At 37.2% G+C, this 27,830-nt stretch overlaps 1 protein-coding gene across 4 annotated transcripts; it reads right to left on the minus strand.

The window, feature by feature from the left end:
- Positions 1-95: 95 nt before the first annotated feature.
- Positions 96-27,164, minus strand: LOC123321333 (zinc finger protein 423 homolog). Of its 4 annotated transcripts, XM_044908821.1 has the most exons (9): positions 26,971-27,164; positions 21,306-21,500; positions 10,584-10,669; positions 10,338-10,480; positions 8,483-8,693; positions 3,206-3,605; positions 2,865-3,076; positions 2,654-2,806; positions 96-2,252 (listed from the first exon to the last, which is right to left on the minus strand). In XM_044908821.1, the coding sequence occupies exons 1-9, from the start codon at positions 27,008-27,010 to the stop codon at positions 885-887; spliced, it is 2,808 nt and encodes a 935-aa protein (XP_044764756.1). In that variant the 5' UTR covers positions 27,011-27,164; the 3' UTR covers positions 96-884. The 4 variants fall into 4 exon arrangements, with proteins under 4 accessions (XP_044764756.1, XP_044764755.1, XP_044764758.1 ...); XM_044908820.1 differs by having other exon boundaries at positions 2,865-3,605; XM_044908823.1 differs by lacking the exons at positions 8,483-8,693; positions 10,338-10,480; positions 10,584-10,669; positions 21,306-21,500; positions 26,971-27,164 and adding an exon at positions 7,744-7,838 and having other exon boundaries at positions 2,865-3,605.
- Positions 27,165-27,830: the final 666 nt, after the last annotated feature.

Raw genomic sequence — 27,830 nt, forward strand, 5'->3', positions numbered from 1 at the left:
ATAAAAAAATATCTGATGGCTGGATCTGTTCATTTCTGAATGAAGTTTTTGAGATCTTAAGGCTCTTTTCATCTAGATGTAAAAAAAAATTAAATTTTCGAAATGTATTCATTCATTTATAGCAGTCTTAAATTGAAATGATTCCGTTTTTTACGTGATGTATCTGCTTGTAATACTGAATAACCCAACAAAATCAACTTATGGATAATAAAAAAATGAATCCCCATAATAAAGAACAAAATTAAACCTAGATAATAATACAATGGTTGCATATTCAGCCAACACCTGCCCACTCTTCATTTTTTTCACTGTAAAAAAACAGAAATGAAATTAAATTAATAAGTAAAAATAATGAAATAATCAAAAAGTATTTGTAAATTGATGAAGAACTTTCGTGACAGTATGACCCAAATGATTGACTTGAATTTAGTAATGGTTATGGTAAACTATATACGGGGTTTTTAAGTGATTGTAACATCGTAGTGGGCGTCAATTTTGAAATTCTGTCCCATTTAGTAAACCCTTTAGCGAGGAGAAGTATAGAGTAATTCAAAGCCAACTGCTATGATACGATCACTTTTAAACACCCTGGACATATAATACGAAAAATTTTCCTTCAGATCCTTTCGGTTGCTTGAAGAAGAGGTTAAGGGTAAATCGAATACTGTTTACGATGAATTAGTTTCAATTTATCTTAATTCCATAAACGGAAAGGAAAAAACAGTAATCAAAGATTTTTTTCACCAGTGAATGTGTATACGCAATTCTCGCTAACACTTCATGTAATCAAAATATTTCGAATTTTTGGAACAATCGTTACTACATAGAAGTTTCTACAATTCTCTTCACTAAGTACAAAATATATATTTCGATCCACTACTCCCTCATTGTTTGTTACTAAAATCCGCAGGGTCAACATTTTCTTGTTTGATTTTATTGTCCTTGACTGCATTATTCATTTCTATTCTCACTGTACAGTTCTTAAGGTGATCGATAAAGAAGGAATTTTTCGAAAACACATTTCGGCAATACATGCATGTTTCGTACTTATTGGTTTCTTTGGCGTCCGTCAGAGATTGTCTGTCTAACGAAAAATTATTATTCGACGTATTGTTGGATGCTTGATCGTGTATAACGATGTGGTTATCTAGTTCAGTCCTAAAAAAATATTTCAGTTCGCAGAACGGACATTCGTAAGGCTTGCTCTGGAATCCATGTCCTAACATATGGTTCCTCAAACCATCGGCACCAGTAAAAACCGACGAACAAATGTAACAACTGTATTGGTTCATCCCGACGAAATTATGCTCGATTAGATGCGTTTGGAGTTTTCCAGGGGAGGGAAATACCTGTTTGCACGATCTACACTCCAAGTTGTTCTTTTCGTTAACAGAAACACTTTGGCCATTTTCGTAATTGTATCTTAATTTTCCTTTGGAATCCTTGGTATCGGTGTCTCTAACGGCTGGGAACCTCGGACCTTCTTCTGTCGAGCATTTGGAGCAAATCGAGAGCACATGGTTGAATATTTCCTTCTTCTGTTCGCCGTTCTGATTGGATGGGGCATCGAAGGTTTCGTTACAAACGGTACAAATGTGCTTCCGCAACAGATGCTTCAGGTGGAAACTGGCGTGGTTGTTCAACTCAATGGTGTTCTGCAAGGTCTGGCAGCAAATAACACAATTCGCTGGAAAACCGATTTGGGAGTTGGTTTTGGCCGGGTTGGTCGAGTGTAGCAACTGGTGGTCGTAGAATGACTGCTCGTCCTTCAGGGACCCCTTGCACTGGACGCAGATGCTACCCTCGATTATTTTGCAATGGGTCAGTTTGTGATCGGCTAAAGTGACAGAAGAAGGGAATATCGCGTCGCAAATGTTGCATTTATGCTTGCCTTTCCCATACACCACCTGGTGGTTCTTCATGTGGCTTTCCAGTTCGTTTCGTGACTTGAACGTCTCCTTGCAATAGGCACACTGCAAACTCAAGGCCCTAGTTTTCGATTTGGAATGCTGCAGTTTCTTGTGCGAGTGTAATTCAGCCTCAGATGGGATATCTGTGAGATTGCAAATATCACAAGTGTAATTTTTTGGGGGACTCCTCTGATATGCGCCATCTGGGGTATCTATATTAGCGTAGAGAACACCGGAAGATATTGACGATGGTTGGGTTAAAGGCTGAGGGGTTAACGATGGAGCAGGCAGCGCTTGAGGAGATTGGTGGTATATGTTATTTTCGGATGTGTAACTTTGCTCCTGAAAAAAGAAATTTGTGATGTTCATGACATCCGGATACCTGATAGAAAAATGCGTGATTTACAACTTGATATCCACAAGATGGATATTCAATGCATGAGGTTTGTTCGTAGAGTGGTTTGCAACGGTTGTGAACTGTACAGAGCAAGCGTAATTCCATTTTAGGGTAGCGAAAATCCATTTGCGCTTGCTCTGTACAGTTCACAACCGTTGTGAACCACTCTACGAACAAGCCTATGGTCAATGGTCATCCGAATACCTGATGGATACCAAATGGATATATGGAAAGGATGAAGGATTGTTGTTTGGAATGCAGGATCTACGATCTACGATCTTGAAAATCAGCATTTTAAAGTACGAGTTAAGGTGAATTTTTTGTGTTTTTCGGAGGGGATACTCACTTGGTCGTTGGCGTTTTGGTTCCTGAAGCACTGCTTGAAGTGGACCATCGAAATATGGAACTGGACAGAGAGCCTGTCTTGAAAAATCAAATTCGGACAGAGTTTGCAAGAAGAGTGGCTGCAGTATGCTTTATGATGCCTGCCGTAGTGTATCTTGAAGAATAGAGAATTCGTGAGCAGGCTCATAGAAGAGATAAATAGATAGAATTACCTGCAGGGCCATGCTGTTCTCCAAAACCTCGCCGCAAACGATACATCTGAACAGAGATATAACGTGAACTTCTTGATAGTGGTTGACGCTTTCCTCCTCTGTCTGAAAGAGTATTCTACAGATGGTACAGCAAAAACCGGTAGATTGCACGATGTAATGGTCAAAACAATGGGTAGTGTACGCCTCAACAGTTTCACTGGTTTCTCCACATGCTGGACAAACGATTAAATGGTTGTTTAGTCTTGTTATATGAGTTTCCATGTGACGGATGAAACTATGAAAGTTTGGATGTGGCGAACCACAACTGGGACAAATACAGGTTTGTAGATGAACATGCCTACCATAAGGAGACGCAACCATATCGCTGTCCGTTCTTCTCCGTTTCATAACTGTTGCTCCAGTATCATTGTCTAGCTTCGTTGTCAAGTCTGTTGGTTCCGTTTGAGGACGAAAATCAAGCGGTTTAGGTCTTGTTATCGTGCAAGGTCTTGGTGTGGCGTTTCTGACTGAATATAAGAAAGATTCTCTCGAACTGTTGTTCACTAAACCATTTCCCGTTTGCGGTTGACCAGAAGAAGCTGACGATGACGTTGGGGTAGCTCCGTTTCGACCATCCTGCGGGTGTCTCACGCATATGTGAGCTTGTAGTCTTTCTAGGGAGGAGAACTCTCTAGAACATAAGTAGCAACCGATTTTGATCGGAATTGCAGTGGCGCTTAGTGGTGTGAAATTCGGTGGGTCCTGGAAAGAATGAAAAAAATATAAAAATGAGAGGAATGAGAATAGACTAAGTGGTATTGGAGTAAGAAGGTGCTTCCTGAGGCGATAATGCCTTGTAAGGAGGTGAAGATTCCCTATACTTAGATTTTCGCAGTGTTACCAAGGAACTTTTTGGAGGGTTCCACAGTAATTCTTCTCCTGAAACTGTTTCTTGCAGGTTACCTTTGATTGCTAATAGACTAGGAACCCAGACTAAACAAACCTTGTTATTCTTGTCTATTTCGTTGTGTTTTCTTCGTAGCTCCCATACCATCTTAGAATCGATGACATGGGTGCTCTGACTGTCAGAATAGTTTTGTCTCATTTCTGATAGTTTTTTCTAGGTTTTCCACGCATTTTTCGATATTGCTGCCTGAAATACGCTTGTAGAGAGAGAGAGAGAGAGAGATAGCCAGCATCAGGTGCCAGTCCTTGTCGTGGTTTTCAAACCATCTGTTTAGTTTACCATTCAATGGTATGTCTTTTGAGGATATGGGGGTTGGGATCCCTTTCCCAATTCTCTTTTTTACTTAGCATCTCGTCACTGGTACCTTTATTCAAGAATATGTGACTAGATTCTAACTTATCGCTTACACATCCCTCTCTAAGAAAAGCTAAAGAAAATATATAAATGCCGAAATTTTCAACCTCACATTGTATGCCCTCCTAAAAATTCAGCTAAATCAACGTTTTGCAACAACTATAATTTTTGGGGAAACCTGGAGATGGCTTATTCCCACTCAGAACTATTTAAAATGTTTCAAAAAGTTTAATTCTGTTCAAAAATAAAATCTACTCTTTCAATGTTCAATTTCAGTTTTTACAACTGGCTTTTTCTATGTTCCATTCTGATGAAAAATACCATCGACTCAAAACTCTCAAAAGTGTCAACAATATTTTGCCACCCTTGCTTGAGATGATTAGTAATTGTTCCTCGTGCATTGGAATAAGCCCTCACGAAACAGAAATACTCGAATTGTTTATTTTCTCTCTAGCAAGAAACGGAAACGCATGAAAAAACTCGTTTTGCGTGAACTGATAACACTGATTCATTCGGCGATTCGTAGACGGGTTTGCTTAGAGCATCTGGCTGGTGATTTAAGTCAATCGATGTTTAGCCTACGTCGCAAATATTCATGATTTTCTGATAAATTGAGTTTTTTCTGTGGATGAACCTGTCAAAAATCTAGCTTTGATTGAAAGTGAAAACGAAGATTAATAAGTGGAAAACCAGTGTGTAAAATCTTGCAGGGTGAGTGATTGATCATGAATATGTACATATCTAGCTAATCCATTCTTTTATTTTGGAAATTGGGGTGGTACCAAAAAAACTTCTTTGTGGATGCTCACATAGTGCAAAATCGAACATTCGTTCTGGATTTCGAGCCATTTGGAGTAACTCAAAGGTGTCGAAGTACTCAGACCAAACGTTTTATTATATACAGGTGTCCCCAACTAACCCCCCTCTCCATTTTCGAACATTTTAATATCCCAGAACTTTTCAGAGTTTGGAGGGGCATGCGTTTTATCCACCTAGCGCCCAAAGGGGAACTCTAAGACAAGTTTTTATGTGGTTTGAGTGACATATGATTTCAAATATGTCTTTTGTATGCAAATGTACCTACTTTTTCACACTTTGATGTGTGAACGTTGAATGTTTGATTGTCAGGGGAAGGAAAAATTTCATCAGGTCTTCAGTATAAACAATTATCTTGGTAGTTGAATAGTTCTGATGATATTTTCATATATTTGTGGAATGTTCAGAAAGATAGATCATGTTTATATCTACTTTGGAGCCCGACCTTGTGTTAATGTCCAATGAAATAATTTCAATTCGTGAATGAATTGTTAATCAATATAATATCGTTTGTGAGTCAGATAAAAATATCCAACAAGAAAGAATGTCAGACCATGCGATGAATTGGAATCGATAGCAAAACTCATAGTCGATTCAAAAACTGCGTTATAATAAAGGGATAAGACGTTTATCATTATTCGTAAATGAAGATACCTTTGCAATGAAATACAATAAGTTGATAAAATACTGGCTGATAATATATGGAACCTTATCGGTTACTGAAAATTTAATTTCAATATTTTTGCTTCATTATTTCCAGTTATTATAATCGAACAAAAAAAAATTCGACGTTTGAAATTTTTACATTTCTTGTCATAAGGCATGTAGTTACCGAAAACCGTTGCCAATTTTATGCATTGCTATATCAACTGATTTTTCAATACAGGCTTCTTTTTAGTTAAGGTTTATATTTCTTCTTTAATTTTTCCTTTATTTGTCGAATTCACATAGGTTTTTATGTATTGAATGAAAAATAACGAGATTTCATAATTTGATCTGAGTAATTTCGACAATTATTAATTCTTTTTTTCTTATTTTCAGGCGAGTAGGCCGAAGTAGGAGTCCGACCAGCATTTCATCTATCGAGTAAGTTTCACCGAGTTTATTTTGTCTCATGTTCATAAGGGATTATTATAATTTTTGCACCACCACGCATTTCTACAAATTTGAAACAAATCACCAGTCGCTAGAATGTGTGCTGTGTTAACTAATTACTGTCCATTTCGAGATTTTCTTAATGTATAGGATGATACCATACTAAGTGTCCCTCTTATTCAGATTCAATTTGGAGATTTCCTATTAAGAACTCCTCCATATTTCTTTTTACGTTTTTATTAGACAGACAATTCATATAATCAAGAATAGTTAAATTGGGTATTCATACATCAAGCATGAGAGTTTTTGTATTCGGTGCTGTGCTAAGTGGTCGTGAGTTTATTCAACCGAAATTTTTTTGCAAAACTCCAAGCCAATGAAAATCGTCATTTTGTAACCAATGATCGAAAACAACCAATCATAACATAATTATACAGCGAATGCAGATTCCAAGGGTAGTTATCGCTTATTGACGTTACATGGAAATGTTTCGGTTCAGTTCAATAATAATAATAATTAATTAACCGTTCATAAATAAGAAATGTCACAATGTGGAACTGACACTTGCTAATTTGCTTTGTTCGACTTCGAATTCATCAAAACATCTTCTTACGAACAACCCTAGAAGGGTGACGAATGCACAATAATTCTATAATTACCCTCTCAAGCACGTTGCTTTGATGCAACAGATAGACGCAGTTTCCAAGCAACGTGCTCTCGAGTACTCATTTCGATTTTTAATATTCTTGGTTTCTCACTCGTGAAAATTAATGAACAGTTGTACTATAATAATATAAAGTTGAAAATCTATCGCGTATGGTGAATTCCCGATGAAAACTGCTGCATTTTCTGGTCTTGACTGTGGAAATTCAAATCGATATTTCAAAAACAACATATTTTTTACCTTATAAATGGGGTTGAGGCAGACGCGCTCCCTGAGGTTGATGATTTCAGTGCGGCAACTATTTTTTTCACGTCGATTGTTCATTGCGAAGAACCTGAATTTCAATTCTGGTAAGGGCCACTTGAGATTTCGACATTCGTTGGAATTCTTGCGAGGGAGTCGGAGCAACATTCAAATCTCAACTAGACGTTGGTACTTATGAAGAACCTAACCTGTTTCCTTACCCGATAAATGTTTATATTTGAGGAACAATAAGCGTTATCGCGACTTTTGCAGAGCAACCTCATTTATACTGTGTTATATTACAGTTATTTCATCGATATGTAGATTTTGTAATCTGATCCAACAGTAAAATGCTTCGAATTATTGAACTTCTGAAACTACCTGATTTTCGTTTGTATGAGCTTTTTTGGTGGTAAAAACTCATCCCTGGGGAAATCAGGTGCATACAGAGTGTGCAAGTTGTCTCTGGCCAAATATCACATATAGAGATATGAAATATACGATTTTCATTAACGACTACCAAACTACACGTGTTTCGGTATCCCTGTAGCTTCGTCAGGCTGATGAAGGTGTCGAACAGCCTGGTTTTTTCTTTAAAATACTGGATGATCAGATGTTGTGCAAATTTCACATTGAATTGGCATGAATTTGTTCCGGTTTGTAGGATTTGAAAGTTCGCAACTTTTTTGTGGCATGGTGTGGTTAGATTGATCTGTCAATAAATGGTGCGCATTCCAGGAAAACAAACCCATTCTACTCACCCTGCTGGTACTCGCTTCTTGATATAAAGGGTTCACGGTTATGCGTTGTCTTTTGCCATCAGTTTCTGGCTTCTCATTTTTGTTCTCCATTTTAGAAAAACCGGAAAGCAGTACTGATACAGTCCCGAATTCACCGCAAAATTTACACAACGACTCAGTTGAAAAGTCTTCGAATAAATTGCATATCTGAATTGAACACATCGAAGAACTGAATTTAGCCCCCTACCAATAAATTGTTTATATTGAAGAAACAATGGCTGTTATCGTATAGATTCGAGGAGCAACATAATTTTTCTTGGTACTTACGGTATCTATGACAGTTCCTCTGAAGGTAACATCGGAATGGCAATATTTTAGACTTTTCAGTATTCTGTATCACTAAAAGAATTCTCAAAAATATCTATATCTCAGCATCTATTTGCCAGATGACTCCCAAATTTTGTACGTACCTTCAAAACGTTATTTTAGAGCATAATTCTAGGATTTTGGCAAAAACTGATTGAATACCAATCACACATAACTTGGGGCTAGCAAGAAATGCAAGATTTGATAGAATTCAACCACACAGAACGTTTCAATTAGTTCAGTTATAGTTGAAATATACTGTTGCGAATTTTCCCCAAGAAAAATATAGAAATTATATACAAAATACGATGAGATGGTCCCTGGATACTCAATGTATCTAGAATCCTCTGGATAATTATTCCAGTTGGCTAAATATGAAGTTTTATCAACTTACCTGCGCAAATTCCTGCTTGACGAAGCTCTCAATGTTTGCACTTGGACTTGGTGTACTTCTACTGGTGCGGCTTCCAGAACTTGTTTCCAATTTTGTGTGAATTTGCAGATGCGTTGATAGAGCTGCCGCCGAGTTATATCCCCTATTGCATGTTTCACATCTGAAAGGTTTTTTACTATCATGGGTCCTCATGTGTATCTTTAAGTGGTCACTGAAAAATACAAGCCTTGCAGAAAGACGTTTAGTTCGAAGTAGGAGTATTGTTCGATCAACTTTTAACCTGCCTTGGAGTGTAGGAAAATGAATCCTTTTCGAGAGAGGATTCAGAAAGACAGCAACAGTTGAGATCTAGCTGAGAACTGAAACTGTTTCGTTACCTTCAATAATATTATGAATGTTAAAGACCGTGCAAGTTATTTTCATATTTTCCAATCTAGCAAAATCTTGCATGAGAGAATCTGCATTTCAATCTCAATAATTTATTCTGCTTACTTCCTATAGGCTTTTTGAGCATTCAAAAAAATTCAATCAAACAAATAATTGTTTGGGAGGTTTGTATCGGAGCAATCCTATGATTTGTTCGGCCGATAATGAGTGTTGAAAACACGCTTCGAAGACAAAGTATATTTGAACAGGCAGATGTTATTAACGAACCATAACCCACGAAGTGATCACCCATCTTCAGTCGACATCTGCCTTTTCGTCAAGCTTTGATTCTCCCAAAATCGCGTCCACAATATTGACTAGCACCAGACAATACTCGATATCTGATATATCGGAAATTGAAGGTGCATGTCATCACCGATCTCGGGTATATATCGAGACTGGTCAAGTTGCCCCATACTTTGGGCTCGGGCTCGCTCACCATCCAATTATTCAAATACGTTGTCCAATGTTTGAAAGGTTTTAATCGTTAATTCTCGAGGGGGAGAAGAATTTGAAGCCAGAGATTTCGACGACTGTAGGACGCAAATGTGTAGAGACTATGAGGAAAATCTTGGAAATACATACTGAGAAATTGAGGGAAAACTTTTTGGATAAAATGAAAAAACTACTTGCTGCTAAGAATACTGGTTTTTGGTTCTTCTGATCATAATATCGATATATTATTCAGGTTCAATAGAAATGGAATCACTGATTTTCAGTTTAGGCTTTCACCCTCATTCTTCGTTTGATGGTATCCTTAATTTTATTTCATCTTGATCATATTTCGAAATTGTTTCATTGCTTTTGAAAAGGGTGGTATGATATCTCAATTTTGGCTGACAATTGTCCAACAAAAAACTTCATATTATTATGATCTATTGTAACGATTCGTCATCCTGATAAATTTTTAGTCGTATATTATCATAATACCGTTTAATCGATTGCTATTCATAATTTAGGTTGTAACGATATTGAAAGAATGCCATTGAAAAAAGATATTCAGTATGATTTGAACATCGATAATTTCCCATAGTCAGAACGTGATTACACCTGAGAAAACGTAATAATTCCTGCATAATTTTTCGATCCAGTATAGGTCATTCTTCGAAGTCAATCCAGCATTTTTAAATTAGATGTTTTTTTTTCGGGAAATTGAATGAAAAACGATTTCATTGAAGGAATCAGATCCTGTGATTTTTCTCAGACATTCACTTCGGATATCTCGAGGAATTTTTATTCTTAGTAAGAATTGTATTAGGGGCAGTTCCAGAAAGAACTGACGATAGTTTGTGGACAGTGATTAGGTATAGCACGTTTTTCTTCTTGAATTTCATCGGTCCCATATGACAGGTGAAGATACCCCTCAATGAGTCGGCAGTACTGATCATCAGTTCTTCGTGAAACTTCTCTTGGAATCATAATTTCTTACCTTCTGGAAAATGCTGAATCGCAACTCGAACATTTATACTTTTTATCACCAGTATGTAGTTTCGTATGTCTATCTCTGGACCGTTTATGCTTGAAAAGCCTCGGGCAATAGGAACATGTGAACTGTAGATGGTCGGTATGACTCTATTAAAATAGAAATAGGGGTTTGAAAAAATGATTTACAGTTATTATTTTTGCCAAAGTTTATCTTCTCGTGTGAACGGTTTATGGAAATTGATAGGCTCACCTGCATATGTACGTCCAGAGCCGTGGATCTTGAGAATTTAAGGTAACAAACGCCGCATTCGTAGGGTTCCTCCAACCTCGACGTCTCTGCAACAGATTAATCGCAATTACTCCCTAAATTCGACAGTATGATTTACATATACATATCTCGTATACGCACACGTTGTATTGCAGTGAGGCGTGAGGATGCTATGAATGATTTAAAAATCCAATTTCCAATTTTGTCCGAAATGAGAATATCGCATAGCAAGTCAATCGGAATTTGCGAATAATTTTTTTTTTATTTGGGAATTGTAAATGGTCCATACCTGCATGGAACGTCATGATTTAAATGTTCCTATGCAGGTGACATTCCATCCGTTTCGTACGGTTATAATTATTAGGGAGTTGTTATTGTTTTCATTTCGACATATAGTGTGACACATTGAAAAAGGGGATATAGAAAAAAAATCTGGATTTCTTTGGGTAATCAACATTTCATTTTGCTCTTTCGCATAGAATAGAAAACCGTTCAAAGTTTTTTTCGGAATGTGAGATCCTTTTTTGGTGTTTTTCATTATATTCAAGGTATATTTGTTGATAATAAAGGGGGAAAAGTTGAGTACTTAGGGTAGAGCAAAATGGAATAAATACAAGCAAATAATCAAATTGTACTCCACTCTATTCCATATGAATAATACTGATCAAATTTTCACTTCGATTTGTAGAGCATTTCAGGACTGAAGCTGCATTAACAATAATAATCAATTATGAAAATTATTCGGATCGCAAATTCGAATTATTTGACAGGTAAATTTGCATTGTTAATTAACTAAAAGGTTGAATATGTTTTAGAGTTGAATAGTTCGAAAAATATAAACAAAGGTGAATCTCAACCCCTCGAAATATTTTAACAGGGTTAAAGTTGCGTAGTTCATTTATTATCTAGAGTTGAATAATCTGCGTATTTATGCAGTATTGACCGTTCATTATTGATTTTCAATTCTGAGACTCGACAGTTTTTATTATTTTTGGATTAATCCCATCGAAACTTGAAAAATGAAATTATTATTAGGAAACTATTGAGACTACAAAAAAAAAGAAATTTCCTTTGACATACCTTTTCCCTCTGGTAAAACTTCCTTATTGCCCTGTAATTTTTCAATCACTAGTTCCAGTCTTGTACTGTTTCCTTTGAAAAGCATTTTCATAACTACCCGAGAAGTGTTGAAACAATATCAAATCAGTTAAGACCGACTTAAAAAAAAAATTCACGAAAATTCACCAAAAATACATCTATCAACCTAACTAGGGCAAAACCCTACTGGGTTACTGAAGAGTACTTGATTAAAGCTGTTGATTTCAAGATTGTTTCTCCCACTATCGTGCGTAACACCCTTTTTTCAAGGCTGAGTAACTCCCATGGTGGTATTGTACACCTATTAGATTTCGGATTTGCTACCTTTATCTACAGGCTGTGCTCACAGTCGAACTCCGTCGCATAAATTCGTTTAGAATTATTCTTATCGATAGTTTCAGTTATTTGAAACCCTAAAAAAATTCATTTTTCATGGTCGGTTCCAAATTTTCATAATTGGAAATTGAATGATGTATTTTTTCAACGGATATCTCAGAAAATTACTGCGCATTTAGAAGTTCCTTTTGTGCTTGTCACATTTTAGAACAATATCGTTCATAATGTGGATAGTAATAGGTTTTCAAGACATAATTATAATCATTATTGTTCTAGGAAGATTTATCGATGATAATGAAATAATTAATAAGATATCATTGACAATTATTTTCAAAATGATGGGCGGTTTTAATAATAATACATTCCAAGTCGTTTTTCCTGACCTTTCAAATTCCTGTCTCGTTGAACTACGGGTAATATTCAAGTGGGTAAGTCTGAAGGAATTTTCTCCGATTCCTTAACTGAAACCGAATCCCACAGGACAACGTCAGTCCTATTCTCCCGATATGAAAATAACGTTTCTAATACGCTCATGCACCATTGAACCAAGGAAAGTATAGAATTACCACGTTCCCATTCTTTTTTTTTAATTGTAGTCAGGTGCAAAATGAATGGTTAATCCCTTCACCGAGGGATGAAGTAACACGACACCGGCTCAGTTGAATGGGGTGCTCGAAAAACAAGGATTAATTCCAAACAAAACTCCCACTATTATAGTTCGGGTTCAGTTTTCGAAACCGATTTAATCGGAAAATGCATCCGCGATCGTTATTTCTAACGCTGTTTGAAGTTCCGGAGACTATTTCGAATTTTCGATTAATTATTTCCACGTGAAAACATATTGAGTTGGACACATCCACGATTTAAGTTTTAAGAGTTAGATTCCGAAAAAAACCTGCTGATAGGAGATGGCAAACGTAAATTTTCCGTGAGGGTGTATCTCTCCTCATATCAAACGACCCGTGGGTGGGTTGACAAGGGCTGAAGACACCGGAATGAAAAAAACGATAGGTGAGGAATTGTTGAGGCTGCTTCCGTCGCAATCATGGAGAGATTCAATTATCTCGGAGATAGTTCAGCAGGCGCTAGGTGATATCTGCGTCAGGATAAAACTTAAAAAATTTATGGCTGTAAAGTTCAGGAAAATAGCATTGACAGGCTCGGATATGTGCTATCCGTAGCCCAAGGGGACCGATCGACCCGCTGTTGTATTACAGTCTAATTCAATGCATTACTGGTGCCTTGTAACTGGCCCCTTGGGTCGTATTGGCTCGTTTTGGGCATTGTGCAAATATACAGCGTTATCGACGCCATATAAAGGCGCCACCAACCATACTTAAAGACATAACCTGCTTTGGATATTCATGAAAGTGCAACTTGGGATGTCTTCATCTCGCGGATTAAGTCAAATGCTGAAAGCCGCAACGCCCTGCGCAAAACCGACATCTGTTATGATGCATCGACAATTCTGCGTTCTTTTTCTCAAGTCTCAACACTACCAAGTGTTTGGGGTAAAATTCTTAAAGAGAAGCTCTTCTAAGAATAAATCTTGAAATTTCATGGACCTCGGTGCAACCGTTTGGTCTTGAGGAGCTTCTAACTGAACCCAACTTTTTGGGAATTTTTCTGAGGTCAACTTACGAGTAGTTTTTCTTCCAGGAAAATAATCGTATAACTAAATGTGATACATATTCTGAAAGAGCAACTCTTCTAGTAATAAATCTGAGAACTTCATCCATTTCTGTAGCACCGCTCGCTCTTGACGAATTCTCAAGTGAAATTCGCAATTTTTTAAAAATGGCATTTCCGAGATGAAAATCTAAACGAAGGGAGATAGGGTTTCGAAATTGCTCGTAATAGATTCAGCGTGTTCGAAAACCTATATTTTCATACCAAATTTCAAATATCTGGCTCTATTTAGGAGAAAATAAGTTTTTTAGTTTTTCCACTTTTCATTTTCGAGTTGACTTCGAAGAGCTCTCTGGAGTGCAATTCTCGATTGAATAATTAACTGTTTGGTTTTCTAGAATCTTCGAAACAAATTCTATGCACTCCATATCCTAAGACAGTACTAGAACACCCTGGTTTTTAGACAGAGTAACAAATAGGTCATTTTAGGGGGGTCTAACCCCTTGCTCATTTTTGACCGAAAAAATCGAGATTTTCGAAATCGAGTTTTTGTGCTAGGGTGGAAGCCCTGGCAATGCTGATTATATAACTGAAAATCCCAATTGAATCAGACGAATATAACAGGAGATATCGCAGATTGAAAATTTGCAATTTTTGAAAAATGCCATTTCCGAGATGAAAATCTAAACGAAGGGAGATAGGGTTTCGAAATTGCTCGCAATAGATTCAGCGTGTTCGAAAACCTATATTTTCATACCAAAATTTCAAATATCTGGCTCTATTTAGGAGAAAATAAGTTTTTTAGTTTTTCCACTCTTCATTTTCGAGTTGACTTCGAAGAGCTCTCTGGAGTGCAATTCCCGGTTGAATAATTAACTCTTAGGTTTTCTAGAATCTTCGAAACAAATTCTATGCACTCCATATCCTAAGACAGTATTAGAGCCCCTCGATTTTTAGACAGAGTAGCAAATAGGTCATTTTAGGGGGGTCTAACCCCTTGCTCATTTTTGACCGAAAAAATCGAGATTTTCGAAATCGAGTTTTTGTGCTAGGGTGGAAGCCTTGGCAATGCTGATTATATAACTGAAAATCCCAATTGAATCAGACGAATATAACAGGAGATATCGCAGATTGAAAATTTGCAATTTTTGAAAAATGCCATTTCCGAGATGAAAATCTAAACGAAGGGAGATAGGGTTTCGAAATTGCTCGCAATAGATTCAGCGTGTTCGAAAACCTATATTTTCATACCAAAATTTCAAATATCTGGCTCTATTTAGGAGAAAATAAGTTTTTTAGTTTTTCCACTCTTCATTTTCGAGTTGACTTCGAAGAGCTCTCTGGAGTGCAATTCCCGGTTGAATAATTAACTCTTAGGTTTTCTAGAATCTTCGAAACAAATTCTATGCACTCCATATCCTAAGACAGTATTAGAGCCCCTCGATTTTTAGACAGAGTAGCAAATAGGTCATTTTAGGGGGGTCTAACCCCTTGCTCATTTTTGACCAAAAAAATCGAGATTTTCGAAATCGAGTTTTTATGCTAGGGTGGAAGCCTTGGCAATGCTGATTATATAACCGAAAATCCCAATTGGATCAGACGAATATAACAGGAGATATCGCAGATTGAAAATTGCAATTTTTGAAAAAATGCCATTTCCAAGATGAAAATCTAAACGAAAGGAGATAGGGTTTAGAAATTGCTCGCAATAGATTCAGCGTGTTCGAAAACCTATATTTTCATACCAAAATTTCAAATATCTGGCTCTATTTAGGAGAAAATAAGTTTTTTAGTTTTTCCACTTTTCATTTTCGAGTTGACTTCGAAGAGCTCTCTGGAGTGCAATTCTCGATTGAATAATTAACTGTTTGGTTTTCTAGAATCTTCAAAACAAATTCTATGCACTCCATATCCTAAGACAGTACTAGAACACCCTGGTTTTTAGACAGAGTAGCAAATAGGTCGTTTTAGGGGGGTCTAACCCCTTGCTCATTTTTGACCAAAAAAATCGAGATTTTCGAAATCGAGTTTTTATGCTAGGGTGGAAGCCTTGGCAATGCTGATTATATAACTGAAAATCCCAATTGAATCAGACGAATATAATAGGAGATATCGCAGATTGAAAATTTGCAATTTTTGAAAAATGCCATTTCCGAGATGAAAATCTAAACGAAGGGAGATAGGGTTTCGAAATTGCTCGCAATAGAATCAGCGTGTTCGAAAACCTATATTTTCATACCAAAATTTCAAATATCTGGCTCTATTTAGGAGAAAATAAGTTTTTTAATTTTTCCACTTTTCATTTTCGAGTTGACTTCGAAGAGCTCTCTGGAGTGCAATTCTCGGTTGAATAATTAACTGTTAGGTTTTCTAGAATCTTCGAAACAAATTCTATGCACTCCATATCCTAAGACAGTATTAGAGCCCCTCGATTTTTAGACAGAGTAGCAAATAGGTCATTTTAGGGGGGTCTAACCCCTTGCTCATTTTTGACCAAAAAAATCGAGATTTTCGAAATCGAGTTTTTGTGCTACGGTGGAAGCCTTGGCAATGCTGATTATATAACCGAAAATCTTATTTGGATGAGACGAATATAACAGGAGATATCGCAGATTGAAAATTTGCAATTTTTGAAAAATGCCATTTCCGAGATGAAAATCTAAACGAAGGGAGATAGGGTTTCGAAATTGCTCGCAATAGAATCAGCGTGTTGGAAAACCTATATTTTCATACCAAAATTTCAAATATCTGGCTCTATTTAGGAGAAAATAAGTTTTTTAGTTTTTCCACTTTTCATTTTCGAGTTGACTTCGAAGAGCTCTCTGGAGTGCAATTCTCGATTGAATAATTAACTGTTTGGTTTTCTAGAATCTTCAAAACAAATTCTATGCACTCCATATCCTAAGACAGTACTAGAACACCCTGGTTTTTAGACAGAGTAGCAAATAGGTCGTTTTAGGGGGGTCTAACCCCTTGCTCATTTTTGACCAAAAAAATCGAGATTTTCGAAATCGAGTTTTTATGCTAGGGTGGAAGCCTTGGCAATGCTGATTATATAACCGAAAATCCCAATTGGATCAGACGAATATAACAGGAGATATCGCAGATTGAAAATTGCAATTTTTGAAAAAATGCCATTTCCAAGATGAAAATCTAAACGAAGGGGGATAGGGTTTAGAAATTGCTCGCAATAGATTCAGCGTGTTCGAAAACCTATATTTTCATACCAAAATTTCAAATATCTGGCTCTATTTAGGAGAAAATAAGTTTTTTAGTTTTTCCACTTTTCATTTTCGAGTTGACTTCGAAGAGCTCTCTGGAGTGCAATTCTCGATTGAATAATTAACTGTTTGGTTTTCTAGAATCTTCAAAACAAATTCTATGCACTCTATATCCTAAGACAGTACTAGAACACCCTGGTTTTTAGACAGAGTAGCAAATAGGTCGTTTTAGGGGGGTCTAACCCCTTGCTCATTTTTGACCAAAAAAATCGAGATTTTCGAAATCGAGTTTTTGTGCTAGGGTGGAAGCCTTGGCAATGCTGATTATATAACTGAAAATCCCAATTGAATCAGACGAATATAACAGGAGATATCGCAGATTGAAAATCTGCAATTTTTGAAAAATGCCATTTCCGAGATGAAAATCTAAACGAAGGGAGATAGGGTTTCGAAATTGCTCGCAATAGATTCAGCGTGTTCGAAAACCTATATTTTCATACCAAAATTTCAAATATCTGGCTCTATTTAGGAGAAAATAAGTTTTTTAGTTTTTCCACTTTTCATTTTCGAGTTGACTTCGAAGAGCTCTCTGGAGTGCAATTCTCTATTGAAACATCAACTGTTTGGTTTTCTAGAATCTTCAAAACAAATTCTATGCAGTCCATATCCTAGGATAGTAATAGAACCTCCTGATTTTTAGACAGAGTAGCAAATAGGTCATTTTAGGGGGGTCTTACCCCTTGCTCATTTTTGACCCAAAAATTTGAGATTTTCGAAATCGAGTTTTTATGCTTGGGTGGAAGCCTAGGCAACGCTGATTATATAACCGGAAATCGCAATTGGATCAGACGAATATAACAGGAGATATCTCAGATTGAAAATTGCAATTTTTTGAAAAATGCCATTTCCAAGATGAAAATCTAAACGAAGGGAGATAGGGTTTCGAAATTGCTCGCAATAGATTCAGCGTGTTCGAAAACCTACATTTGCTCACCAAACCTTCGGATATCTAAGACTATTCAACAGAAAATCAAATTTTTCCATTTTTCAACTTTCGAGTTAGGTGGTGTCTAGCAGAAAAATCATATAGATTTTAACGTGATACATACCCTAAAAGAACAGCCTTTCTAGTGATAAATCTCGACAATTCATCCACCTCGGCGAACTGTTCGCCGGAAGTTTTAACTGAACCTAACTTTTTGGGAATTTTTCGAAGTTCCTCTTTCGAGTTATTTATCCGAGTAAATGTGTGAAGAAATCTCTTCTTTTTTCATCTGCGCAAACATAATTTCGAACGAATTGGTAATTACATATATTTTAGTGACAGAATAACATAGCGCATGTAAATATTTTTGCATCTTTCGGAATGAATGTCTTTCTCTGGAATCCGGGCGAACACCCTGTGCAGGGTGCGCATTATGAAGAATAACCCCGGAATATAAAGCGTAGCGGGAGGCCACCACAAGGAATTCCCGGACTCCCACCGCAGAATTACTTCGAATTCCCCCTACGCCAGTCTTATAAGGACAGTATAAGCTTTTTCAGGGAATCTGGCATGTTTTTGATTGGCCGGGCAGTCTGGCGGCCCCCCTAGCGACCATAACTGCCCAAACGGCCCTCCGAACACCCATAATACCGTTGCTAATGTTTTCTACCTTTGAATCAACCTGAGGAATACGGATGTTGGTAATTAGGGCGGCAATACTACTTTTTTCTCATTCTCGCAGAACGTCGGAGGACGGACAACTGCGCACAAATAGGAATTTCGGACTTTAGCGGTCCATTTTAATCTAGTCTAGACTGTGCTCAATTAAAATATACAGGATGTAAAGAGTGTAAAGAGACGAACTCGATACAAAACAACCCCATTGTTTTCAAAGGTGAGGCTTTTTTTGAGAGAAGGTAGAACTCATCAAAATGAGTCGTTTAACCGAAAATTGTCCATATAAAATATCCAAGATGGCTGAGATACAACCCCTAGAAGTTCTACAAAATTTCATTGAATTTCAAGTACTGTGGAAGGTGACTCTGGCTTCGGAGAAACGAAACAAAACATAAACATATGGCTGGACAATGAATGGTTCAGTACCAAGTTCATCGGATTAGATGCATCAGGTCACTTCTGAGAGAATCATAATTTTTTTATCGTGCAATTTAGGGTGAGAAAAAATGTTGAAAATCGAGGCAGTTTCTTGAAGTGCTTATATGTTAGTTATATTGAGAAAGTGCTATAATGTTTCCCTATTTCATCCCATTTTTACGACGATTGTTGGAATGTTCGAACAAGGAGATTGTGATGCCCATTGTGAAAAAAATCGTGAATGATTCAGACGAATTTTATCGGTGAGATTTTGAAGCATTATTCTATTTTTTACACTTGTGCCCTAAGTCTCTTCTGTCAGTTGGTATCGAAATGAGCCATTTCATAAAATCGTGTAAGTTACTAAAAAATAATGACAACAATTCGGCAATCCTAAGTTTCCATTTTCATTATAACGTAAAAATATCAAACGAGCCAATATCCTAAACGAAACCAGATGGTCGAATCAGGTGATAAGTTTTTTCCCACTGCTTTGCGATAATTCAGCTAACAAACGGTCTAGGGTCATGTTAGGATATATTTCAGTAATCATTTTCAACTTTGTCATTTTGAAAGTTTTGTATAGGTGATTTTTGGTGAAACGTTTCATTTTGACCAGTTCTACCTTCTGTTGGAAAAAAAGCCTCACCTTCAAATACAACCTGTATTTCTGCCTGAAAGACTCTTGGACAGTGGCATACATTGGACCCCTTAGGAAATTTCGATGATTAAAGATGTCGAGATGACCTTGGCTTACTGGGGAGATTTCAGAAGATGTTACGACAAGGACAGGAGGTTGAAGTGAATAAGCAGGGTATTGAGAAATTGACCGGAATAACAAGCTTTCGCAATGCGTCCTATTTTCTTACAAAAACAGCACTGGAGCTAGGAGAAGTACGTGAATTTAACTTCGAAATCTTCGTTCAACAATTTACGCTCAATACACATATACCATCCTGTTTTTTTGTTTTTGTCGTTGATAAATGCGAATGACGATGTGCCTGATTCATGGTGCATTCGAAAATTCACAGTCGAAAAACTATAATTCGAAATCTGACCCTGCACGCCATAACTCAGCTCGCCATCGAATCCCAAGGCCTTCTATCTGCGATTGTCCCAATGTATTCATAATGGAAAAAATTCTGAAAATTCCGTAATTCCCACAAGATTTCGCGTTCGGTAAGAAGGGGGTGTGCGGGTTGGTGGAACACTTGCATATCATCTTAAAGTTTAATTGAGTCTAGGTGCTTGGGGAGAAAGCGACCGAGATTGCTTGGAATTCCCCGGAGGATCGCCATGCCTGACACCCTCGCCTCTGTAGCTTCTGTTATCACTTATAGTAGATGCTACTCCGATTCCTTTTCCGCTCTTCTCTAATCAAACAAATTATAAAAGATGGCGAAGTTCATTTGATGCATGCGAAACTTGCATTATTCAGAATCGGGCATGATGCTTATGTCTAATTCATACAGTGCGAGTTTCTGACTTAGATATGTTTGGACAGGTCGATAGTTTTCGGCATTTAGATGAAATTTGCTTCTGAAATTGTCCCCTCTCGACTCTTGAGATATACAGGGTGAATCTTTGACTCGTACAAATATTTTAACAGTAGATTCTTGAGGTCAAAAGAAACGCTTTTTTAATTCACCATTTTTCCAGAATCGGCTCGGTTTGGAAGATACAAATCGTTCTCTCCAGGTTTTTACCCCCTTTTCAACCCTCCTGATGCCAAACTGATAAAATATCGGTACTATTCACGCTGTGATGTGCGGTGGCAAACACTTCATATTCGGGAATGGACATTAGTCTCATAGGGATCTACTGCCGGGCCCCTACACAGTTCAACACTTAATGTGTCTATTATACTTATATTCTTCATGTACATCCTTTCAGCATCTTCATTAATGCCGTGCCAACATATAACCGATCTTTATTCCTCCAGTTATTTAGGCACTAATGATGACTGACATTGAAATATTCCAATTTCAATCGAATACGGAATGTTTCTCGTTTATTGATCGAATTAATCATTCCCTAACTCATCGGGGATGTACGAATTTTGTGGCATGTAATATGTGCTATATAGATACTAAAAACCAAATATGATGAGCGAGAAAAATATTTTTCGGGGATCAAAAAATTGTTTCAGAGCTCAAAATTTCCCAGAAAATATTTTTTCTCCGGACTAGCAATATATTTTTCTCGGAGTTCGAAAACATCTCAGTTCATCATTCTTATAACACGAAGAAGATATTTAAACTCCCCTCTGAAATGTTCACACTATGCGTTTTGATATATCTGATTTAATTTTGAACTTCATTCATCATTATCAGTACTCACCGCCATCTGAGAAACTTTTATGAATATCCGCCCTTTCCCTCTTTATTGGTGGCGAGGAACTTTGACTTCTTGTGTGCCTCGTGCAGGTCCTGCACTGTCTTTCTTCCCGTTCGGTGAAAGTTCGAATCCTCAGGAGTGCTTCGATGTTTTCCTCAGCTCTGGATACGCCATCAGTCAGCTCGGAATAATCATCATCTGGAAAAAATTATATATACACAGGTTTTTTTCACTCTCTGTCTGATAATTAACGCTAAATCTAAATTTATGAGTCTAACAGATATACAGGGTTAGTCAACAGTGCTCGATCGGTCGATAACATCGTATTCTGGATCTGCATTAAATTCTTATTTCGGAATACCCCAAATGTCATAATTTATCTATGTGCCTTTTTGATGTTGGCCACTTTTTCAGACAAATTTCATGATTATGATGGTTTTAACTGGAGATTATCTTGAAAACCATTCTAGATAAATGTATAAGTTTTTGTTATTGAATTCCCGAGGAAATTTCAAGTCTTTCTCAGTGTGTTTCGTATCACTGTACAGGTGGTTCGAAAGAGACTGCAATTTTTCAGAAATGTAAAAATGTCAATAACTCTTTTTTGTCTGTTGGATACCCTACTGGGTAGTCTTGATTTTATGGAAACATTTTAGGCCTGAAATGAACAATTTTTGCAATTCATTTCAGCCTTGAAATACATATTTACATAAAAATGAAGACCTACTGTTCAGTCAGCCTCTATGACATTTTTTACGCTTCCCTAACGATTTTCGAACTTGCTGTTTAAGGCTTTTCAATTTCGGTTTTCAGATGCTCAGAAACGGTGCATTTTTCATGAAACTTCGTCTTAGAAGTACTACCGCTAGTCTTAAGCTGTTTCATAATTGGAACAGGAAGTCAGCTATCTCGAACAGAAAAATAATCTCGACATTTTCACCTATTCATTATATAATAAAATAGAACTCTTCAACATGAGGCATTTCACCAAAAACCTCCCCTTTGACTTATTCATGAGATGTAGCATGAGATGCGAACCACTGATGTAAAAAAAATTGTTTGATGAAGAAGCAAAGAAATATCCGTACAAGTTGAATTGATGAGATCACTAACAATATGTGAGAACAATTTAGATCCACATGTGGAAAATCGATAGATCACGCATGGCCCAGTCCGGTCCTGACTGTCCGGGAAATATATAGCAGGAATAACTTAGGGAATTCCAGTTATCCAAAGGGCAGTAAATGAAAGTATGTCAGCTGTATTGCCGGTAACTTATATTTCACCTTAATGAATACTCCCTGTATTTAGAAATTCATACAGAGCACGGTATAATACTTAACATTTTACGGGGAAAGAAGAATAAGTTATGACATGGAGCACCTCCAGGGAATATAGCAACTTGGGCAAGTATTCCCTAGGGCCCACTGTGCGCAAGGCAGCGTAAAATGAATGTATTCCCGAGGGAAATTGAAGCTTCTTTTCCCATGCGGCCCTGTCTGTTGGCAGTTGTACATCTTTGCCGTTTGAGCAACTCTTTGTTATATCTTTAACACGTTTAAGATATTTCTGTTTCGGATACATCCCACCCTCTCTGCGTAATGTATGTTTTTGAAAAACGTGTTTGAACTGCGAGCGGTCCTCCAATGTTTGCGCTCTTCCAGCGCGAAAATCCCTTTTCTACAGGATGTCCCACATTTCTCCCACTACAATTTCTGTTCCGAATTCGGGATTTCTGTGATTCTCTCAACACTTTAATTCTCGACGGAGTGGTTGCCTTCCTTCCTCCTAACATCCCCCACAGCAATATTTGCTTGTAACGTGATTTCACACCACTTTTATGCGGTTGTTTAAGATCCTGACGTCGCGATTACAGAGCTACGTAGTAGAAATAAGGAGGTTCTGATGAACTTACGGCTTATTTGTATTATTTATGGACTAAACTTTAGAGTACGAGTGGTAAAATCGAAAAAAAAATGGGTTTAGTTTTGATGAATATTGAAATTCTGGATAAGTATTGGACCACTGATTGCTGACGAATAAAGTCAACAAACTTTAAGGAATAACCCTAATTTAGTATATTTTTGTCCGCTCGTATTCATCGAGAGCTTGAGTGATGTATCATAAGTTGGGGGATGCCATTGATACTTTTTGTTTGGGGGTGGTTAGAGCTCAGGAGGTTGAATGAGGTGAGTGCCTAATGGTGCCATCATTGTTCCCCCTTCATCCTGTTGAAACATTTCTAAATGTTTTCTCCTACCTCCTATAAATTGTGAGATACACCAATGTCAAATTTTCGAAAACCACCTCATATTCTATTCTCTGGATCTGTGGTAGTCAAAGAAGTAAGTTATTTCGAATATTTCAATTTTTTGTCTGAAAATGAAGACTTGTATACATTCCTAACATCTCAAATGAAGCAAGACTTTATCAGCCTCTCGCTTCTTATAATGTGCAAAGCATGGCTTATCAGCTTGCAGTGCTGATGTATCCTACGTAGGAGCAAAACGTGTCGCACAAGAAGCTGTTACGCAGATGTTTGATGATTATGAATTCTGGAGAAAATAAAACGTTCCACGACACGCGAGTACAATTGTGATGGTAACAAAAGTGGTCGGACTTGAAAGTGAAATACAAATTGGGGATTGAAAAGCAGCATATACAGTGTCACTTAACACAGTGGTTATACTTGCATGAAAATGGCCAAGAAAGGTAATTTTTTCAAATTTGCGAGTCTTCAACAGTCCTCGAAACTTCAGCCCTCACGGTTTTGCCCTTTTAGCCTCCTCGCCTCTTCATTCTATGGTCCTTATTGCTTCTGTAGGAATCATTGATGAAACATACTCAGTGCTCAATGGGGAAGGTTTTGATTATCGAGCAACATGGGATTTCCGACGAATATTAGCATAAGTAGGGCTGTGGATTCTTGTCGTATATTTTTGAAAGGAAATATACGCTCCCAAATGACTTTGGCAAAACATCATCCGCGTTACGTATAGAAGGTAATCTCATCACACTCGATCATCTCCGAACGCGACGTTGCTCTGTGCAAACAGAAATAGCAATTCGTAATTTCCAATAATATTGTGGAAATGACAAAGTTGTTGCCGGTTTGAAACGCATATCTGTTAGTCAATGTGATTAATGGGAATATCCCTTGGGAATAGAGTTGGTACCCTCGCATGGCACGACAGACGGGTCCCGAGGGGGCACAGCAGCCCGCAGGGTATGAAGTTCTGTACTTTACCACCCATGGAAACATGTTATTCCAGCTACTCTTGCTTGTTACCTTCGTCTGGAAATATTGGAGCTTCCCGGCTTTTCTCTCAGACGAAAGCTGAATTCCTCTTTAATATTCCAATTATTGATCTGTGGATTTGTCGCTATACAGGCTGTTCTTCTTCCAGAATGTTTCAGACTACAACTCAGAAATGAGGAAGTCTGTTTTGAGTTTGAGAAAAGGTACTACAGCCAAAAATGCTCAGCTCAGAAAACAATTATGTCAGTTTTATTTTCAGTTTCGTGAGCATGAACAATTTTCAACCCTCAAAATGTAGATTACATTAACATATCACAAAAATGTTTGAAGATGGCCAGTGTTTCTTACTCTTACATTTAGTTGTTCAAGAACGTTTTAAGAGGTGTTTGCTTCATTCTGAGAGTACGAAATTGAGGAGTATAATCTGAAGGAGATTTTTGTTCCGAAAATCGAAGATTTTCCAAAAATTCAAAAATATGTTGTGGCTAGAGGGTTCATCTTCGCTATTCTTCGGTTTTTCGCTCTGAATGTCATAAAACCAAACAGGCGGACTACCAAACACCACATCGAGTAACTCCATCTCTACAATATGGTAAAACAGAGTCGAAAAATTCGAAAATTCCACGAGGGCTATCGATTATTCCGCACAAACAGGTCCGGGGCCGATTCTTCTGTTCCACACAAAACTTAATTCCCATAATTGGTCCCTAATTCCTTAAAATCTATGGTACGAAAGGGTCCATATTACAGCAACCCTTTCGTTTGATGGTCCCGTTGTGGTTTTGCAGCCCTTGAAGTGGAAAACGTTTTGAAACATATTTTCGATACATGAAGCATTAAAGGGATTGCGGTTTATCGTGGTGGGGATTAACCGAATCGGAATTGGTCTCGAAGTGTAGGTTGTCCCCTTTTAAAGGGGGGCTTTACCAGCCAAGATTCCACGATATGGGACCAATAGGATTGGCAGTTTTTAAGGATTTTGCGAATTAGTGAATAAACGTTGAAATGAATTGAAGGAGGAATATTCTCGATGATAAAACTAGCGGAGATGTGTGTTTATCAATGAATTTATTATATTTGGTGAAAATTATGGTAACTCTCTTGAAAATTTTCTTGTAGATGGAACGAATGTTACTCTTCGTAATAAACTGGAGTTTATGCCCAGAAATGAACATCATTATGCTGCTAGAACTCATTCTGTATGAAGAAGGATCACTTCATTGCATACCAAGTTTCCTGGTTGCCTTTTTGCAGGAAAAAGTTAGTTTAGTTGGGGACCAGGATCAAAGTTGGACTATAAATATCAAATTTCAGGATGTTCGACTTCAAATAACTTCTGAACAAAACAAATTGTCCTTATTTTTTTGAACATAGGAAGAAGGCACTCATATTAGAGGCTTCGAACTACTTTTCAACAATTTTCTCTGGAAAGGTTAGCGCTGATAATAATGATTAGTCAAAACAAATTTTTTCAAATGCTCCAGACAATAATAATTGTGGACATGAATCGTGTAAATGACGGTGAATATTGTTTGACTCAACGACCACTTAAAAATACTGATCTATATGGAACATATATAGGTGAGATTTATAAATCGTCAAACATTTGAAGATCGCAGCCTTCACTCGTATCAATTTAACCCACTGGTTTCGACTAAGAAGAAAAATAAGACGATATATGGGAATATTTTCCTTGTATAATCTATGTGAGGATGAATTTCGTTCACTTCAAGGAATTTTTCATCGATTTTGCTCCATCTATTACGCTAAATAACTGTACTTTTGTATGAAATTACTCGTAGTTTCAGCATAAAGACAACAAAAAATGATAATTTGTACCCTACTGTTTCGCGTTCACTGATTTAAGGATTTTCCTCGATACTCTACTAATATTTCTTTTATATTGCAAGAATTTTTGTATTCTGCGCTCAAGAAATCCCTTCATATCAACAAGTGAGAATCTTGAACGAGAATATCGATAATAATCGGACTAAGCACGTGGTAGTAGGTTCCCTCATTTTCAAACTAACAGAAGGGTAGAAAATGATATTTTTGAACTTCATATAGGCTAAATAAGAAAAATAATCAACATGTTCAATGGAATTTTCTGAATTTTGAGCGCTATAACAAAAAAAGTTGTGAAAAATGCTAGAGAATTTATCGCTGTCTACATCTACATGAGTTGTCTTGAATTTTCATCATTGATTTCGTATCCGGATGTTGATTTTCGCCAGTATTCAAATACTAGAATCTTCAGTTGTGAAAAATTTTTCGAATTTTCGAAAAAAAATCAAATCGTAACTGCAATATAATTTTTCTCAAGAATTTGAAGAGATGCTTAATTGGGCGATAGTTTTCGGTGAAAAAATGAATAGTCACCCTGTGGGACACAAAGATTGAATACATTACCTCCTAATTTGGCCGGATTGGCCTGTTTCCTTCTTGACATCTTGTCCACTCGCGTTGTCCAGCCAAAACAGGGGTGATCAATTCAGTCGGGACCCAAGTACCAGTTTGGCAGTTCTCACACATGTGACTTCCATCATTCACAAGGATGCAGCACGTTAAATCATTGGAGGCGGCGGCAACAATGTAACCCTCTGCTGGCGGCGAGGTTTGAACTGAACAAGTGTTGTCGAGTCCTACACAGTGGGTTAAAAATAGCGTGCGCAGTGGTTACCCTCTGGGAATAAGGATTCCAGGTGGATGTTTAGTTCCTGAGTCCCCCTGTTATAGCCACAGCGAGATTAATTAGGGATTATACAGGATGATTGGTCATTTGTTATTTCTTAGGATGATATTGGCCATCTAGGTGGCTGCGACCAGATTTATCCGCGGTAAATCCACTGAATATCGGTCGAAAGAGATTCTTCTCTAGGTCTTCTAGATACTTCTGACAGCAGGTTTGAAGAAACCGCAAAAACTTTTAAAACATCCTACTTTTCGTGTAATTTTATTTGGAGAGAGCTTTTCGTGAGGATTCAGCTCCCAAAGCTATGTAATAACATTATATGATCATTTAACTAATATGGCAAAGCAGTATTTTTGATATACAGTTACCTACATCTCAGAAATACATAAGAGGCCTTAGACCTTGCAATTTTTCTTCAGATGAATTTTTGGTTCATCATTTCCAATAAAAAAACCTTTGGAAATGAGCTCTTCTCAAAGTTTATGTTTTCAGGTATGCAAGTTTCGAGAAAAGAATGAAGAAAATCCTTCAGGCTGCTGTCCAGGCGTTTTCCTGAACCATCGATGAACGAAAAAAG

The sequence above is a fragment of the Coccinella septempunctata genome, chromosome X (assembly GCF_907165205.1).
Source record: "Coccinella septempunctata chromosome X, icCocSept1.1, whole genome shotgun sequence".
NCBI lineage: Eukaryota > Metazoa > Arthropoda > Insecta > Coleoptera > Coccinellidae > Coccinella > Coccinella septempunctata.

Excerpts from the sequence above, each read along its gene's own strand:
- LOC123321333 (XM_044908820.1), bottom strand. The coding sequence starts at position 27,010 with ATGTCAAGAAGGAAACAGGCCAATCCGGCCAAATTAGGAG. Across the intron at positions 21,501-26,970 it reads CAATCCGGCCAAATTAGGAG|ATGATGATTATTCCGAGCTG; the intron begins GTAATGTATTCA and ends AATTTTTTCCAG. Across the intron at positions 10,481-10,583 it reads CTCTGGACGTACATATGCAG|AGTCATACCGACCATCTACA; the intron begins GTGAGCCTATCA and ends CTATTTTAATAG.